The 19,575-nt window shown below is 42.7% G+C and overlaps 1 protein-coding gene across 4 annotated transcripts in view; it reads left to right on the forward strand.

Annotated features, from left to right (window-relative positions):
- The window catches only part of ATAD2 (ATPase family AAA domain containing 2), a 332,232-nt gene that overhangs the window by 301,599 nt on the left and 11,058 nt on the right, over positions 1–19,575 (forward strand). For all 4 annotated transcript variants that reach the window (XM_033933747.1, XM_033933750.1, XM_033933746.1 and 1 more), the window contains 2 exons: positions 17,915–18,048; positions 18,966–19,094. In XM_033933747.1, the coding sequence (XP_033789638.1) occupies positions 17,915–18,048; positions 18,966–19,094 (263 nt within the window). The remainder of the gene's footprint in view (positions 1–17,914; positions 18,049–18,965; positions 19,095–19,575) is intronic.

Raw genomic sequence — 19,575 nt, forward strand, 5'->3', positions numbered from 1 at the left:
AAACTGAAGTTCAAGGAGTTTCGGGATCCAATTACATAAATATTTTATGAGATCACGGTTGGGTATTTCTTCCGAAACGCCAAGAATTCTGAAATTGCTTCTGCGTGAGCGATTATTGCTATCTTCAAGCTCACGCTCCAATGCTGTGATCCGCAGAGAATATTTCTGTTGTTCTTTGATATTATTAGTGGCCACCTCCATTTTGGTCTCCAGAGCTGTGACACGTGTTTGCATGAGGGAGAGCTCCGTTGTCAGGGAAGTAGTCTTCTCATTAATTTCGGACGTTTCAGATTTCGTGTCCGATAGCAAATCTTTAAGCTCTTTAAGTTCAGCCAGAAGTTCTCTGTTACTGACCGCGGGTGGATCCGGGAGAGGAGTCTTCGACGGAGAGGTCGGCTCAGGTTTGTGTCGTTTGTTAATCTTCTTTTCCGACATCGTAGCTGAAGGCACAAAGCAGCTAGAGACGTGGCAGATATTAAAGTGCCCTTTAAGATGCTATTCACTTGAGAAAGTTGATTAATGATGAGCGGAATGTCAAAATACAAATATCAGGTGCAGGAGCTCTGGACTCATGCTGCCATTCCTCACGGGCTCAGCAGCGCCCCCCCCCGACAACATACAGACTTAAAATACAGACTTAGTAGGCATAGGGTGGATTAAATTGTATCTTTTACAGTGTCAGTATAACATGGAGGTAACATCGCTTTCCTAGCAATGGGTGTATCTTTGTTGTCGGAGAATGTGGTGGTAATTCAGGCTATATTTGCGGTGTTCTGCGAGTTTAGAGATGTCATTTGGTGTATAAGGCGGTGCCTTTGAGATCCATCCATCTGGGGTGTAGACACGGGTTATTCGTGGTGTTTTGTAACAGCCAGCATTTTTACTATTGAAACTGCGAATAACTTTTCAACTGTTATTCATAGTTTTTGGAAACAGCCACTATTACTATTGAAATTTGCAATTTGGGGGGAATAACAATATTTATTGCATAACAATACAGTAGTGTACAACAATAATCTCTAACAGGTAAAAAATAAAGTTGAATACTGGTTTCTCACCAAGGAAAAAAAAAGTTCAATACTGAGAGTTCAGTACTGGAATACCTGTACTGTATAAAATACTAAAAAAATACTCAGGCAGTGTCTTTACCCTCATCGTCCTGTACAAGTACTGCAGGAGGGGGAGAAAAAGAGGATGTGAGCACCGGGGCCTCCTCAAGCAGTGGAAGTGGGTCTTCAGTAGGAGGAAGATGAAGAGACAAGCAGGCAAGCAGCGATTCCCAGCATTTTTCAGGGTAATAGCAATTGAGTAATAGCAATTTTCTCCATGAATGCTGGGAAGCAGCGTTTCTCTCTGCACGCTGGGAAGCAGTGATTTTGAGGGTGAAAGATCTGAAGCAGCGATTTTGTGGGAGGAAGCATGGAAGCATCAATTTTCAGAGTGAATGTTGATAAAACGCTAAACTTTATCGGTACAGTAAAAGTAAAAACTTTATTCATGATGTAATTCTTAGAGGCGGAGTCAGCATGCAAAAACTTGCGAATAAGCAAAACTGCGAATACGGAGGGAGAAGTGTACATTCATATCTGGATGATTGGCTAATAAGAGCCCAGTCCAAATCCGAAAGCAAACTAGCGGTTCACAGAGTGATTCAAGTACTGCAGAAGCTGGGCTGGGTGGTCAACTTTTAGAAAATCCACCTGGAGCCAATGAAGTATAAGAACATAAGAATAGCCTTACTGGGTCAAACCAAAGGTCCATCAAGTCCAGTAGTCCATTTTCATAGTGGCCATTCCAGGTCACTAGTACCTGGCAAATACCCAAAGAGTAGCAACATTCCATGCTACTGATCCAGGGCAAGCAGTGGCTTGCCCCATTTCTTTCTCAATAACAAACTATGGACTTTTCCTCCAGGAAATTGTCTAAACCCTTCTTAAAACCAGCTACACTATCTGTTCTTACCACAACCACTGGCAATGCATTCAGAGCTTAACTATTCTCTGAATGAAAAAAAATTTCCTCCTATTGGTTTTAAAAGTATTTCCCTGTAATGTCATCAAACATCCCTTAGACGGAGTGAAAAATCAATCCACTTGTATCTGTTCTGCTCCTCTCGGGATTTTGTAGACTTCAATCATATCTCCTCAGCCTTCTCTTTTCCAGGCTGAAGAGCCCTAACCTTTTTAGTCTTTCCTCATACAAGAGGAGTTCCATCCCCTTTATCATCTTAGTCGCTCTTCTTTGAACCTTTTTCTAGTGCCACTATATCATTCTTAAGGTAAGGAGACCAGAATTGAACGCAATTCTCCAGGTGAGGTCGCACCATGGAGTGATAGAGAGGCATTACATTCTTAGAGGTGTTAACCATCCCTTTTTTAATAATTCCTAGCATCTTGTTTGCTTTTTTTTGGCCACCACCACACATTGGGCAGAAGGTTTCATCGTATCGTCTACAATAACACCCAGATCTTTTTATTGGACACTAACCTCCAAGGTGGACCCTAGCATCCGGTAACTGTGATTTGGGTTATTCTTCCCAATGTGCATCACTTTGCATTTGTCCACATTAAATTTCATCTGCCACTTGGATCCCTAATCTTCCAGTTTCGTAAGGTCTGCCTGCAATTTTTCACAATATGCATGTGTTTTAACAGCTTTAAACAGTTTAGTGTCATCTGCAAATTTAATCCCCTCACTCATCGTTTCAATTTCCAGATCATTTATAAATAAGTTAAATAGCACCGGTCCCAGTATAGATCCCTGCGGCACTCCACTGTTTACTTTCCTCCTTTGAGAAAAATTACCATTTAACCTTACCCTTGGTTTTCTAGCTGATAACCAATTCCTAATCCACAACTAAACTTTTCCACCTATCCCATGACTCTTTAATTTTCTCATGACTCCGGCTCAACAAGGGAAAAACAGTGTTCTTCCCGGAGGCCCTCAGAGAGAAGTTTCTGCATCGGATATGGGAGTTTTGGAACGAGTCTGCTTCAACAGCTTGGCATTATTTACAGGTGATAGGATCAATAGTTTCAACCATTGGCATAGGCTCCTGGGCAAGGGCACACTCGGATCCACTCTGGGATATTCTCCTCTCTCAACGGTGCCCGCAGAGGGATGGCTTTTACCAGCAGGTGCCTTGGACAGCGGAAGCAAGTTGCAGTCTAACCTGTTGGTTGAAACCCCAGTCTGTCACCAGAGGAGTTCCACTTCGCATCTCTGCATGAGTGATACTGATGACAGATGCCAGCTTATAAGGCTATGCTGAACATTGTGAGGGAATACTGGTCCCCTTTCCAGAGGAAGTGGTCGATCAGCTGCTTGGAACTTTGAGCCATCTATCTGGCACTTCAGGCTTTCAGGAGCATGCTGCAGAGCAAAGCAGTACAAATTTTCTCAGACAACATGACGGTGGTAGTCTGTCAGTCACCAGGGAGGCGCCATGAATGCTCTACGCTTGGAAGCCCAGATGCTGTTTTGATGGGCAGAGGCCCATCTTTTGGCACTTGCAGCAGCACGTGTGGCAGGCATGAACAATGTGCAAGCAGATTTCCTCAGCTGGAAGACCCTGGAAATGGTCATTGTTTTCAGGAAGCCTTCATTTGCATTATGAATTGGTGTGAATTTCAATCTGATGGCATTGTTAAACTAACAAGAAGGCGGCTCTGTCCTTCAGTTAAAGATATGAGCCAGGAAGTGAATTATTGGATGTCCTGATGTAATTCTGGCCAAAGGCAGGTCTTCTTTATGCCTTCCCTTCATGGCCCATAATAGGCAGACTTCTGTACAGGATCATGGCGCACCAGGAGCTGGTGATTCTAGTAGCACTAGACTAGCCAAAGGTAACCGTTGTATGCAGACCTGATCTGTCTACAAAGAGATCAAAGTCTCAAGCTTCCAAGACATCACCAGCTGCTTGCACAGGGTTCAATTGCATTGCAGGATCCAGAATGCTTTGGTCTTATGGCATGGCTCTTGAATGCATGGCACTAATCCGTAAAGGCTATTCAGTTGGAGTGGTCTCCAGCCTCATAAGATATAGGAAGAAGGAGGCTATAGATGGCATATGTAAAAGCCTGGAAGTGCTTCCAAACTTGGTGCACTCAGGAATGAGGACCCGAACTCAACACCAATCTCAGTGGTGCTTGCCTTCCTGCAGGAAGGTCTGTAGAAAGGCCTAGCAGTTGGCTCCCTGAAAGTTCAGATTGTGAGGCTTTCTTGTTTTGGGCCTAGGATTAATAAGAGCACTATAGCCGCACATCCAGATGAGGTTAGGTTTTTGAAGAGCACATTGGCACCTCCATCCTCTGATTCGACAGCCTTTTCTGGCATGGAGTCTTAATCTGGTCCTCCATTCACCAGCTAGAGCACCCTATGAACCTCTGGAGCAAGCTTCTCAAATGGACCTCACCATCAAGACTGTTTTTGGTGGCTATTACCTCAGCCCAATGAGTATCAGAACTTCAGGCTTTGTCTTGCAGAGATCCATTTCTCAGAATTTCAAAGTCGGATGTGGTCTTTTGCTCAGTTCCATCTTTCTTACCAAAAGTAGATTACAGCTTCCACATCAACCAAGAAGTACGCTTACCTGCCTTCATTCTCTCAGGATCGAGAGAGTGACCAGTTGTTGAAATTTGTTGGTATCTAGAGGTATCTAGAGGTTATGAACAAATTTTGATTGTCAGATTATCTGTTCATTGGCAGGGGCTCTCCGTAATGGATAACCAGTTTCAAAAGCAACTATTTCCAGATGGATATGTATGGTCATTTCGTCAGCCTATTTCTGAAGTGGAAAAAGTCCACCTATAAGAATTGCCACTGTTGGGTCAGACCAGTGGTCCATTGTGCCCAGCAGTCCGCTCACGCGGCGGCCCTATGGTCAAAAACCAGCACCCTAACCGAGACTAGCCCTACCTGCGTACATTCTGGTTCAGCAGGAATTTGTTTAACTTTGACTTGAATCCCTGGAGGGTATTTTCCCCTACGACAGACTCCGGAAGAGCGTTCCAGTTTTCTACCACTCTCTGGGTGAAGAAGAACTTCCTTATGTTTGTACGGAATATATCCCCTTTCAATTTTACAGAGTGCCCTCTCGTTCTCCCTACCTTGGAGAGGGTGAACAACCTGTCCTTATCTACTAAGTCTATTCCCTTCAGTACCTTGAATGTTTCGATCATGTGTCCTCTCAATCTTCTCTAATTTTTCACTGTACGGCAACTCCTCCATCCCCTTAACCAGCTCTTCTCTGGATCCTTTCGAGTAGTACCGTGTCCTTCTTCATGTACAGCGACCAGTGCTGGACACAGTACTCCAGGTGAGGGCGTACCATGGCCCGGTACAGCGGCATGATAACATTCTCTGATCTGTTTGATTCCCCCTTCTTTATCATTCCTAGCATTCTGTTTACCCTTTTCGCCACCGCTGCACATTGCATGGATGGCTTCATCGACTTGTCGATCAGAACTCCCAAGTCTCTTTCCTGGGAGGTCTCTCCAAGTACCGCCCTGGACATCCTATATTCGTGCATAAGATTTTTGTTACCGACATGAATCACTTTACACTTATCCACGTTGAACTTCATCTGCCATGTCTATGCCCATTCCTCGAGCATGATTATGTCATGTTGCAGATCTTCGCAATCCCCCTGTGTCTTCACTACTCTGAATAACTTCGTATTGTCCGCAAATTTAATCGCTTCACTAGTCGTACCTATGTCCAGATCGTTTATAAAGATGTCGAAGAGCACGGGTCCAAGCTATATCCGTGAAGGCGCACTCCACTAAGTGTGGCTTCTTGTGGGTGGAATCTTCTGCAGTGTCCCTGGAAAAAAATCTATAGAGCAGCCACTTGGTCTTCTCTCCATATGTTCATGAGGTTTTACAGTATAGATGGGGTGACCAAACAGTCTGTTCTGACAGCAGGCTCATCTGTCCCACCTTAAACTCTGGGAACTGCTTTGATATGTCTCTCACATATTCAGGAATAGTGTCTGTCGTACTTCATGGAAAGATTAAATTCTTACCTCAATTTTCTTTCTAGTAGACAAACACCATTCCTGAAGCCCACCATGTCAGATGTTCATTTGCCTGCTTATTTTCTCAAAGGTGCCGGGGAATCTGGACATCTTGCCTCTTTCCTTTGTCTAGCGTTGACAAAGAAAGAGGTTGTGACTGCCACATTGAAGAATTTAGGGGGTATCTATAACATTTCACACACTTTTAGTGCAGACTATGCTCGAGTTGGTAACTTGTTCGTTTTTCACCTTGGTATGTATTGCAAATGGTTAAGTTTAGTTTATCTGTTTAATGATATGAGCAGAACAGACATGTTTCTCGGAGAGCCTCCCCATAACCCCTCCCTATTCTATTTCCTCTCAAGGGCTGACCATCTGCTTTTGTATGAACTGAGGAATTGGAGGACAGCCCAGAAGATGTGAGGCAGAGCAAAAGAATGCTAATGAAGCTCCCTACAAGAATTTTTTGCGAGAAGAAATTGACTACCCACAGGTTCAGGAATGGTATCTGTCTATTTATTTATTCATTCAATTTTCTATACCATTCTCCCAGGAGAGCACAGAACGGTTTACATGGGTTTATTCAGGTACTCAAGCATTTTTCCCTGTCTGTCCCGGCGGACTCACAATCTATCTAATGTACTTGGGGCAATGGGGGGATTAAGTGACTTGCCCAGGGTCACAAGGAGCAGCATGGGTTTGAACCCACAACCCCAGGGTGCTGAGGCTGTAGCTTTAACCACTGTGCCACACTCTTCCTTGGAAGAAGATTACCAAGGTAAGAACCCAATATTTCCTTTTAAAAAATGCTGTATGGAATGGTTGCAACCATACTTGATTTCTTAATAATAGACACACATTAGTTGTGCATCTTGTAAAAGAAAAATCATAGTTCATTGAAATGTCTGAGAAGCTATTTGGTTTTCTCCTTTATGTAGTGTTGCTTATTTTTCCTTCAGTTTGATATTTCATCAGCTTTTGATGCTGTAGATCATGAACTGCTGTTTGTAGGCTGATCAAATTAGGTGATGGTAATAAGGTTTTGTCCTGGTTTAGGGAATTTATAGATAAAAACATATAGAGTGAAGAAAAGGTTGAATACATCCTCAGATTGGTAGGCTATATGTGGGGTGCCACAAGGTTCCCCACTTTCTCCTCTGTTTATCTATTTGAGTAAGTTGGGTGCCACCTTATAGGTATTAGGAGTTAATTTTATTATGCTGATGCATTGGAAGATTTGGATAATATCTCGTCTCATTTGAAGGGAGATGATTGCGAAAATAGAACAATGGGCCCATGATGATTTTTAAAAATTGAAAAGATTGAATAAGAGTGGATTTGATTTAAATCAAATCAGTTTAAATCGCTAGTCAGAAAAATTTGATTTAAATCGTGGCTTTCTACAGAGAGATTTTTGCTGTGAGGAAAAAGGATGTTATCTCTGCAAACACAAATTCACAGTGTTGAGAAATGTAATGATGAGTAACTTTTTGGACTGTAATGCATCTTAAACAGAAAAAGATAGATTTTTCCTGAAAAAAGCATTTTATTTAAAACGATCTAATTTAAATTTTTTAAAAATCCAACTTTAAAAAAAAAAATCATTGATATTTATCCACCCTGTTGAGGACTAAGGTAGTGTGGTTTGGAGCCTATGATTCCTTGCAACGGTGGTGGCGTACGTAAATCATCAAGAGGGCACGAGAAGCGCTCCCTTGGGCTAGGAGGCTCACATGCTGTTTCGCTGGGCAGAAGCTCATCTTCTGTCACTCTCGGCGGCCAATGTGGCCAGAATCGACAATATTCAGGTAGACTTTCTTCGCTAACAGATCCTGGACTCGGGCGAATGGTCCCTCTCGCAGAAGGTATTCCATCTGATTGTGCAGCGCTGGGGCCATCCCAGATGACTCGAAGACCAGGCACTTTTTCAGTCAACGAACAGTGTGGAAGCCTAGGGCTGGATGCTTTGGTTCAGCCCTGGCTGGTTCATGAGCTCCTCTATGTGTTTGCTTCGTAGCCTCTGATCGCTCGGGTCATCCGCCAGATAGTGATGCATCCCGGTCTGGTGATTCTGGTTGCTCCAGATTGGCCTCGTCGCTCTTGGTATGCGGATCTCGTCTGTCTTCAGCGGAATGAGAAGCTCCAGCTACCTCTTCATCGATACCTTTTTTGTCAGGGACCGATGCCCATAGAGAACCCTCGGTGCTTTGGTCTTACGGCATGGCTCTTGAGCACTCAACCTTAATGAAGCACAGATATTTGAATGTAGTTATCTCGACTCTCTTGTGCTAGAAGAAACCCTCTACTATGGCTTCTTATGCCAAAGCCTGGAAGGCTTTCTAACCGTGGTGTGCTAAGGATCAGGTGGAGCCTGAGAGGGCTCCCATTTTGGTGATCCTGGCTTTTCTTCAGGAAGGCCTAGACTAAGGTCTGGCAGTAGACTCACTTAAAGTTCAGGTTCCAGGCCTTTCATGTTTTCGAGCATCAGAGGCGCTGGTTCCCTTACTGCTCATCTGGATGTGACCAGATTTATGAGCAGGGCGCTTCATTTGCATCCTCCCTTGTGTCTGCCTTTCCTTTTGTGGAATCTTAACATTGTTTTGCAGGGCCTTGGAGAGGCCCATTCGAACCATTGAAGGATGCTTCTCTTCTGAATCTCATGATCAAGACTTTCTTTCTTGTTGCCATTGTCTCAGCACGGTGTATATCGGCGCTTCAGGCTCTTTCGTGCAGGGAACCTTTTCTCTGTATTACGGACACATGTTCTCTATGCTGTATCTTCCTTTCTGCTGAAGGTAGTTTTGGCCTTTCACGTCAACCAGTTGCCTGCATTTCCTTCTACAGGTTCAGAGTGCAAAGATCAGATCTTACGCAAATTGAATGTCCAGAGAGTCTTGCTCCATTATTTGGAGAGGTCTAATGATTTCGGGCTGTTTTGTCTTGACTGCTGTGTCTCATCGTGGTCATCCAATGTCCCAAGTGTTCAATCGCTTGATGAATTTGAATGGCCATTTCCATGACTTACATCGCCCGCATCAAGCAGCCACTGATTTTGTTTAAAGCACACTCGACTAGAAGTGTGGCTGCGTCATGGTCAGTCTCGCGCAATTCCTCCTGATGAAATTTGCAGGGCGGCTACTTGATCCTCTCTTCATACTTTTACCCAGTTTTACCAAGTGGATGTGGTGGCTCGTTCTGATGCTGCTTTTGAGACCTCGGTATCTTTCCCTCCCTAGCTGCTACCCATTGCTTTGGTGTGTCACCTAGCATATGGAATCCGGAAGGGACGTAACAGAATGAAAGATTAGGTTTATACCTTCAATAAATCTTCTTTCTGTTACTCCCTGTAGGATCCCATATGATCCACTCTCTCTTTATACACTCAGTTATTTGGAATAGCCTGCATTTATGCCTCTGGTATTATCCTTACAGGCTTAGAGTTTTTCAGCCAGTTGCCTGATCCTGTGGGGAGATTTTCTGCGAATATGTGCATTACCGAAGGCGTTTTCTTGAGGTGCTCATTGCACACAGTAGGTTAGTTCTACATTGTTCCTCAATGTTTTTCTGAGTTGCCTTTGTGCCTGTTTATTACTTGTTCATGTTTTGCAGAGCAGCCCAGTTCAAGACTTGTTTGTGTTATTGGGGGTTATCCCCCATACCTCCTTGTCATGGATTTGTTCAGGTATGTTACTAAGCTTTGGGACTTAACTGGATATGTCTGCTAGTTCTCAGGCTAAGGGGATGGAGCATGTGCTTAGAAATTCATCAAGTTTTTGTGTTATAGCACAGGCTATACTATTGCTATATCTGGATTATTGTAATTGTTTGTTTAGAGCAGTGGTTTCCAACTCAAACCCTTTGCAGGGCCACATTTTGGATTTGTAGGTACTTGGAGGGCCTCAGAAAAAATAGTTAATGTCTTATTAAAGAAATGACAATTTTGCATGAGGTAAAACTCTTTTTTATAGCTTATAAATCTTAACATTTGGCTAAGTCTTAATAGGCTCAAAGATGGAGACAGCAAACTACAGACCAGTGAGTCTAACATCAATAGTGAGCAAACTAATGGAAACTCTGAACAAACGCCAATTGGATAAGATCCTGGATGAGGAAAATCTAAGGGACCCCCGTCAAGATGGATTTACTAAGGGGAGATCATGCCAATCCAACCTGATCAGCTTCTTTGACTGGGTGACAGGGAAGCTGGATGTTGGGGGTCCCTGGACATCGTGTACCTGGACTTTAGCAAAGCATTCAATAGCGTACCACACCGCAGGTTGCTGAGCAAGATGAGTTCTATAGGATTAGGTGTCACATTGACGAAATGGGTTAGGAACTGGCTTGGTGGTAGGCTTCAAAGGGTAGTGGTGAACGGCACCCCCTCAGAAATGACGGAGGTGATCAGTGGAGTGCCACAGGGCTCGGTCTTGGGACCGACCCTATTCAACATCTTTATAAGAGACTTGGCAGAAGGGCTTCGAGGTAAAATAGCATTATTCGCCGATGATGCCAAACTAAGTAATGTAGTGGGCAAATGCACAACGGACGAAGATTCAATGCCCGACAACATGATGCACGACCTACTCCTACTGGAGCGCTGGTCTAGGACCTGGCAACTTAGCTTCAATGCCAAAAAATGCAAAGTCATGCACCTAGGCAACCATAATCCATACAAGACTTATACCCTTAATGGTGAGAGCCTAACAAGAATGGTAGCAGAACGGGACTTGGGGGTGATCATCAGTGAGGACATGAAGGCTGCCAATCAGGTAGAGCAGGCCTCATCCAAGGCAAGACAGATCCTAGGTTGCATACGCAGGGGTTTCGTCAGCCGTAAGTCATTATGCCATTGTATAGATCCATGGTGAGGCCCCACCTGGAATACTGTGTGCAATTCTGGAGGCCACATTATCGCAAAGATGTGCTGAGATTGGAGTCGGTTCAGAGAATGGCCACCCGGATGGTACGAAGAACGATTAGACAAACTGCAGCTATACTCGCTCGAGGAGCGCAGAGAGAGGGGGGACATGATCGAGACGTTCAAGTATCTCACGGGCTGCATCGAAGCGGAAGAAGATATCTTCTTTTTCAAGGGACCCACGGCAACAAGAGGGCATCCGTGGAAAATCAGAGGCAGGAAACTACGAGGTGACACCAGGAAATTATTTTTCACTGAAAGGGTGGTTGATCGTTGGAATAGTCTTCCACTGCAGGTGATTGAGGCCAGCAGCGTGCCTGATTTTAAGGCCAAATGGGATCGACACGTGGGTTCTATTCACTAGGCAAAGGTAGGGGAAGGTCATTAGGGTGGGCAGACTAGATGGGCCGTGGCCCTTATCTGCCGTCTATTTCTATGTACTATGTTTCTAATATTGTAATTTATAGCTAAAGAGACACATGATCAAGAAACTGTTTTATTTTACTTTTGTGATTATAATAAACATAGAGGGCCTCAAAATAGTACCTGGTAGGCCACAAGTGGCCCCTGGGCCATGAGTATGAGACCATTGGTATAGAGGGATTACAAATAAGCTGCTAGATAGACTGCTGTTTTTGCAGAAGGCTGTAGTATTAAAATCAAACTTACTTGTGCCAAGATAGGTTGCTGCCTGAACGATCGGTTTAATGCTCCGACCGAAGCGCTCCTGAGTACCTGGCTTTCTTGCGGGTGACGGTTATTTTCAGCCGGGTTTCACTTTTTTCCTTTGGAACGATGCCAAAGAGGAGAGGCAGGAGCATTGCTGGTGCCTCGCGGCGCTCCGAGGGTCCCTCCCTCGGCAACATCGAGGAGCTGCTAAGGAGGATGCAGGGAGCTGCGTCAGAGTCCGGAAGCCAGCCCGCTGAGGATCCCGCGAGTGAGCGAGACCGACGAGATACCTCTTGGGCCAGATACCACTCTGAGCCCGGATGTCAGAGCACCGCCTCCTCCACCACAGTTGGCTAGCTCTCCCAGGGGTCAGGAAACCCCGGAAGAAGGAGTAGTACTCTCCCCAGAGGCAGGAGATTCAACATCGAAGAGCCTGAAAATGGAGATCCCGGTTCGGATTATCTCCAGAGAAGACACCGTGGGGAATTTAACAGCTGGAGGATGATTGAAACAGAGAGAACAGAAACCAGAATACCTTAAGGAAGGTGAGACTCTGCACTCCTGTGCAAGCTTATTTCTGGGATAGGCCTCCTGAGGTGACCCTAGAAGCCCTTTGGGACTTGGTGGCAAATTTTAGGAAAGTAATTAGTCCTAATTTCCAAAAGATTGAAAATAAACTTATTTGCCATTTAGAAGAATTGGAAAAATTAATAGTGGACATGACTTCTTCTTCAAAAGACTCAGCAGGATATGGTTTCAGCAAAACAACTCCAGGAAATTATAATTTAAGATAATTTAAATCTTAGAAGAAAAGTGGAGCTATTAGAGAATCAGGTGCGTAGTAATAACTTGTGACTGATAAATTTTCCAAGAATAACTACGATTACACCTAGAGATATGCTTAGGAGATATCTAATAGAAATATTGGGAGTTCCGGAAGATAATCTTCCACCATTTTCTCAAGTCTATTATCTTCCCAGTAAAAAGTAACATCAACAGCAACCTGTTCCTACTGAAGGACAAATATTGAATACTAGTGTGTTAGCCCGTTACATTCGTTACAGTAACAGGTGCTAGAATAGCCCCACCTGTACCCTGACCCTGACTCTGACCCCACCCATGCCCAGACCCTGCCTCCTACTGATCCCAGTCCCACCAACTCACCTTTCACCATTTCCTTTGTACCCTTTTGGCCCTCCTGACAGGGTCTTTACTTACCTGAGGCGGCAGCAGCAGTCCCTACATACCAACCTTTCCTCCCTCAGTGCCCAAAAGCAGCAGTGGTCCTACCATTTCCATCTCTCCCTTTCCCCCTTTCACACCCTCTACCATCTCTCTCTGATCCTGTTTCACCTCTTTTGCCATCTTTCCCTTTCCTGTCCCCCTCTGTCCTTCCCCAAGACCATCTCTCTCTCCTGCCCCCTCCACACTCCCTGAAGTCTATCTCTCCCTATCCCCTACCGTCTCTCCTGGTCCCCCTAGTAGCCCCTCTGTCCTTCTCATCCATCTGTCTCTGTCTCTCTCTCCTGCCTCTGCGGAGCTCTCGCAGCTCCTCCTTGTCCTCCTCCAGCCAGGCTTCAGACATCTTCTGCCGCGGCAGACATCCGCCTCGGGATTCTCGCGCATGCGCACTCCTACCTGTGGTGCCCTACAGCGCACGGAAAACGGGAGCACGCAGGTAGGAGTGCGCATGCGCGCTTAGGGCTTTATTATATTAGATTACTGAGATATTGGAGAAGTTGGACAAAGAAGTGGTAACACCTGCAACATTAGTAGCTACTTTAGCTCTTTCTATAGATAAATCTTGGTTATTGAGACTATTCTTTAAGAATAAACAGAAGGAATTTCTTGGTTGTAAAATTCAAATGTTCCCTGATGTTTCAAGGGAAACTCAAACGTAGACGTGATTTTCTTCTTTTGAAACTGGGGGTCATTTCGTTGGGGGCTACCTTTTATCTAAGACATCCTTGTAAGTGCATTGTCTGTTATCATTCATTAAATATGTATTCTTTGAGCCTCAACATTTGATTAATTTTCTGGCTATGTCCCCACTGGAAAAGGAGAAAATTCAATTTGAGCTCTAAAGAAAATAGTAACTCCCAACCCGATATATAGACACACTTTTACTTTTTTTTTGTTTGTTTTCTTGTTTTTACTCGCAAACTAATTCTTGGATCTAAAGAGGACTTGAGCTAATTTCACCATAATAGTTTTTCTTGTAAACTACTTAATTTGTTAAGTATGGATTTATACGATTGTAGTATGTTTGGTTAAATTTGCTTTTTGTTTTACTTGATATTATATTGAAATCAATAAAATACTTAATTTAAAAAAATCAAACTTGTTTGATTTTTAAATCACTTTACTGATGGATGTACCTCTATCTGTTTAGTTCAAAGTTTGAATTTATTTACATCTCTTTGTACGGTTTCAAAAGAGCGACATTGAAAACTAAATGACCCATCTGTGAAGTCTATTTATAAAGCCGTGTTTAGAATCTTCTTTTTTTTTTTTTTAACTAGAGGGTTAAAGTATGGAATACAGTACCTCTAAGTACCTGTATTAGAAAAATTCAAAGCTATAAAGTTTTTCAAAAAGCTTTGAAACTTACTAGTTTAGTGAGGTAGATAATAGTTAAGACTGATTTCTGTACTTCTCCTAAATAGTAAGATTCTTAAATAGTGATTTGCTTAGAATATAAGGCTTGTACAATATTTTCTCATTCTTTGGAACACCCTACATTTATGGGCTTATGAGTAGTGGGTGATATATATATATAATTTATTTTATTTTATTTTTTATTTAATTTCTTTTATAAGTTTGGTAATATTACTATTTTCTATACAAGTGTGTGTTGGTGATTGTCTTCAATAATTTTCTTTTAATATTCTTTATTCATTTTCAAAATTACATTAAGTGTTAAATATATTCATTCAGATTAACATTAACTACATCACTTACAAACAATCATTGATATATTACATAAAAAATGTAACAAACTTCCAGAGAATTTCAAAATACCTGTTAAAGCGTTCCATAAAATAGGGCCGGCAATGGAGAAAACCAAGATTTTTACAAAGGCACGCCTTAGCGTTTTAGCATGGATTTAGCACACGCTAAATCAAAATTTGTACTAAATACTAACGTGTCCATAGGATAACATGCATGAGTTACTGTTCAGCACGTGCTAAAAAGCTTAACGCACCCTTGCAAAAGAGGGGGTTAGTAGTCTTCACCTAACGCACTTTGGACTAGATTCATTAAGCAAACCGATCGTATATCGATCGGTCTGCGAGCACTTTGCGACCAGATTTCCCTCCTGCACTATTCACTAACCCAGTGGCTCCCAAACCCGTCCCGGGGGACCCCCAGCCAGCCAGGCCCCCAAGACATCCCCAATGAACACGCACGAGAGAGACCCGCATACCTGTCACTTCACAAACCGATCCGGGTAGGTCCATAAGAACATAAGAAGTTGCCTCCACTGAGTCAGACCAGAGGTCCATCTCGCCCAGCGGTCCGCTCCCGCGGTGGCCCACCAGGTCCGTGACCTGTGAAGTGGTTTTTGTCCACTTTTATAACCTACCTCTAGTTCTATCTGTACCCCTCAATCCCACTATCCTCTAGGAACCTATCCAAACCTTCCTTGAACCCCTGTAAAGTGCTCTGGCCTATCACCTCCGGCGGAAGCGTGTTCCATGTGTCCACCACCCTCTGGGTAAAAAAGAACTTCCTAGCATTAGTTCTAAACCTGTCCCCTTTCAATTTCTCCGAGTGACCCCTAGTGGTAGTGGTCCGACGAATTCACAAAAAAACAAATATGCAGATGGAGGCGATCGGAGGAACGCCCCCATCTGCCTGCCCGGATCGCTGGTGCACGATCCGCGCGCATGCGCACACTATCTGTAGATGATCTGTGCATGCCCGTCCAAGCTGGAGCCCTGTTTTATTTTTTTTTTCCTTTTCTGCATGGGCCCTCCTGCTCTCCCCTTCCAAGCCCTGCTCTTGCCACCGGGACTCTCTTGCTCTCTGCCGCCTTCCCTGCAGTGCAACCCCGCTTTAAACTTGCGGCTGGCACTGCAGGGAAGGCGGCAGAGGGTAGGAGCTCGGGGCAGGGACAGAGTCGGAAAAACGTTTTCGACTGGTCCCCAGCAGTCGCTTTTCAGGGTGAGCGGAAGGCCCGGTTGAATTGCAAAATTTGTTTAGTGAATTGTGTCCCTGCCTACTTTGCATGCAGTTCCCCTCATTTGCACGCGTGGATTGTAATCCAATCGCTACACAGGTTAGTGCAGTGGTTCCCGGGCCTGTCGTGGGGGGCCCCTAGCCAGTCGGGTTTTCGGGATGTCCCTGGTGGGTGTGCATGAGAGAGATTTGCATATAATGGAAATGACAGGTATGCGGATCTCTCTCGTGCGTGTTCATTGGGGGTGTCTTGGGGGCCTGGCTGGCTGGGAGTCCCCCGGGACGGGTTTGGGAGCCACTGGGTTAGTGAATAGTGCAGGAGGGAAATCTGGTCGCAAAGTGCTCGCAGACCGATCAATATACGATCGGTTTGCTTAATGAATCTAGTCCACAGTGCGTTTTGGTGAAGACTACTAACCCCCTCTTTTGCAAGGGTGCGTTAAGCTTTTTAGCACGTGCTGAACAGTAACTCATGCATGTTATCCTATGGACACGTTAGTATTTAGTACAAATTTTGATTTAGCGTGTGCTAAATCCATGCTAAAACTTGGATGCTCTCCATTCAGATTTTAATCAACGATTTGATGATATTTTGAAAATGAACATACCTGATTGGATTTTGGATCCTTTTTCAAGTGTAAACACAGAAGAATTTCCACAGTTACAAGAAGAACTAATGGAAGTAACTACAAATGATGAATTGAAATTTAAATTCAAAAGCGGCTACCAACAATTCTGGCTGCAAAATGAGATCCCTACGGCTTATCCTGAAATATGGGCTGTAATTCAAAAGTTCTTAATTGCATTTCCTTCATCATATTTAGTGGAACGTGGGTTCAGTGCGGTAACCAATTTATTAACAAAAAAAAGAAACCAATTGCAAATAGTTAATCGCGGTGATTTAAGATTACTGCTGACGAAAATAGAGCCAAGGATTACTAAATTGGTAGCAGCACACCAGGTTCATCCTTCTCATTAAGATGATTTCGAATGTTTTAACTTTTTTTGTATTACATTCTATTTTGAGTTCAATAAATAGTTTCATAATTTCAAAGTTCAATGTTTCTAATTTACACCTTTCTTTACTATATTTTACGAAAAAGGTAGAAACATTAATACATATATATTTCCTATTAATTGCTATTAAAATTTTAAAAAAATTAATTTCCAGGGGGCGCTAAATAATATTTTTTCTGGAAAGGGGGCGGTAGGACAAAAAAGTTTGGGAACCACTGATCTAAACTAAGCTATTAAGAAATTAAAGACATAAGTATTATCATTTAACAATTGTTTTGAAGCTGGTCATTGCTAACTAGCTTAGCTACTATATTAGATATTTATATGTGGTAGAATAATATGTGTTGCTAAAAATGTGAAACAGTAGCTGGAAAAGGGCAGGAATGCTCTCATATTAGCTAAATGGGGAAGGCTAGATTGACTTGATTTATCAGGATTCATTTACTGCCTTTTTAAAGGCATTCACTCTAGGCAGTGCACAGCAAGAATAAGTCAAACAGGCTCCTTTTTCAAAGCCTTGGTAGTGGTTTGTACCACGGGCTGGTGAGGTAAATGCTCCAACGCTTATAGGAATTCTAAGAGCATCAGAGCATTTACCTTGCTGGCCTGCAGTAGAAACCTCTACCACAGCTTTGTAAAGGCAAGTGATAAACAGTAGATAATTACAGCAGTAACATCATACTATGCTGTGTTACAATGTCAACACAGTATGCAATTAAACATTGTAATAGCACAAGGTAAAAACAAAGATGGAACATGTAGATCAGATAGGGTAAGGGGACTAATTTTAAAAAAAGTTACACATGATACAATTTTATTTTCTTGTACAGAAGCAATTGGAAGTGAGCTGAGAAATCATATGGGTAAAAAAATGGACCTTAAATATGTTGGGAATGGTCTTGTTTGGCTTCCATTGCAGTGGGGCCTTTTTGTATTAAGCTCATTGTGAGGGGAACCAAACTGCAGATTAAAATTTTTATCTCCAGACAAAGATTGCAGAAGAGACTTTTCAGGAACTAAGAGTATTCACAAAGTATTTAGTGTTCATTGTATTCAAAAAGTGTTAATGTAGCAATAATTTCTTAGCTTTTTTTTCATTCTTATCATTTCAGATGGCTGCATTTTTCGTATGACACGTGCCAGACATTCCCAAGTAGGGCAGCAGCACTTCATAAATGTTGAAAAAGCTATGGAAATTCTTTCAGAACCAACTCCTCTGTTTTATGTAGACCAGCAGCAGCTTAAGGTGAGTTAGTAACTAGCCTACTTTTTTATTTTGTAATAATTCTTAGCTAATAAGTAAGAAATCATGGCTGAAAAGGAAATGCAGTTTATATCAAAGTCCATTGCAGTGCATATTTAGCTTATGCCGCTGGATCTCTAGTAATTCTATAGGGAGCCACCTAGTTGCAGGTGGCAAGTCATTACATACATAAGTGGCCACTTATGCACATAAATGACCTCTTCTGGAATACAGATTGGTGGGAAAATATATACCATGATATGATGGCATGAACCTTACCAATACTCTAACGCACAGCTAGGTGCAGGCACCTATACTTACTATCTGTGCTAATATTCCATAAAGAAAAGTCAACACCTACTTTTCTTAATAGACTAACCTTAAAATAGGCACCCTGTTATAGGATTACTTATTTATTTTGAGTATTTATGTACCACTTATAGCCTCTACGCTTTCATGACCTTTGCAACAATGCTGGGGAAGGGGGGAAGGAAAAGATTTCTGTAATAGTAGAGCCATAAGTTTTTATTTATACCTAGTTCAGGATGATTTGGAAATAAAAGGATGAACTACTTTGCCAAACTAATAAAATTTAAAACCGGAATTTTTTTATTTAAATTATATGAAGATTTTATCAGATATGCTAGAATTTCTCAAGTCCTCCTGCAGAAACTATCCTGCGTTACCACAGGTGTAGGGGATGCTATGCTGATAATCCTGAAAATGTAAATGATTTCTTATCCATCCCTCTTCTCTCTGGGATCACTCAATATGGTATAAATAGAGCAGTGAGATATGACACCTTAGGGGAGAGCAGAAGCATGAAGATTTTAACTGTTTTCATAAAATAACTCATTCTTTCTAAAGAGAAAATGTTAAGATTTATATTTGATAACTAAAAAAAAGTTTGCTCTTCTCAGAGACTGTTGAAGAGAGTTACTGAAAAAAGTCAAGGATACAATGTTTTTCACTTGGAAAAACTATATGCATTACTCAGTCTTTGTATCTATCATCATCGTAAAGACTATGACAAGACACAGTTGATAAAGGTAAATAACCATTTGTTATGTCAGGAATAATTTTTAGCTATTTAGAAATAGTCATATGCTTAACTTGTGCATTTGGGCTTAGCGAAGGCACTACTGGCCATAAGTTTAATTTTTTAGTTCTATTTATGTAATGGCAAAGGCCAGTAGAGGGGTTGTTTTTGCTTGTCTAGGGATGGGGGAAGTATGGAGTACATGGAGGTGGGTTGATAAAACAGGGTATATATTTGTGCAGGGAAGGTGGCATATCTCAGGTGGGCCTTATTAGGGGTCAGGATGTGTACAAGTAGGATGTATGTTTGTGCTCTGAGGTGTGTATATGTCTAGGGGGTGAAGGATGAGGGAGATGTTGAGGGGTGTGTGTATACATGCACATGTGTGTGGGGAATGATTACAGGAGGGGGTGGGACATGTGGTGTAGAATGGTATAGATGTGGGTTGGAGGGATGATATATGTTTGAGTAGAGGGTTATGAGTATGTGCG

The sequence above is a fragment of the Geotrypetes seraphini genome, chromosome 2 (genome assembly GCF_902459505.1).
Source record: "Geotrypetes seraphini chromosome 2, aGeoSer1.1, whole genome shotgun sequence".
In the NCBI taxonomy this organism is placed as follows: Eukaryota; Metazoa; Chordata; class Amphibia; order Gymnophiona; family Dermophiidae; genus Geotrypetes; species Geotrypetes seraphini.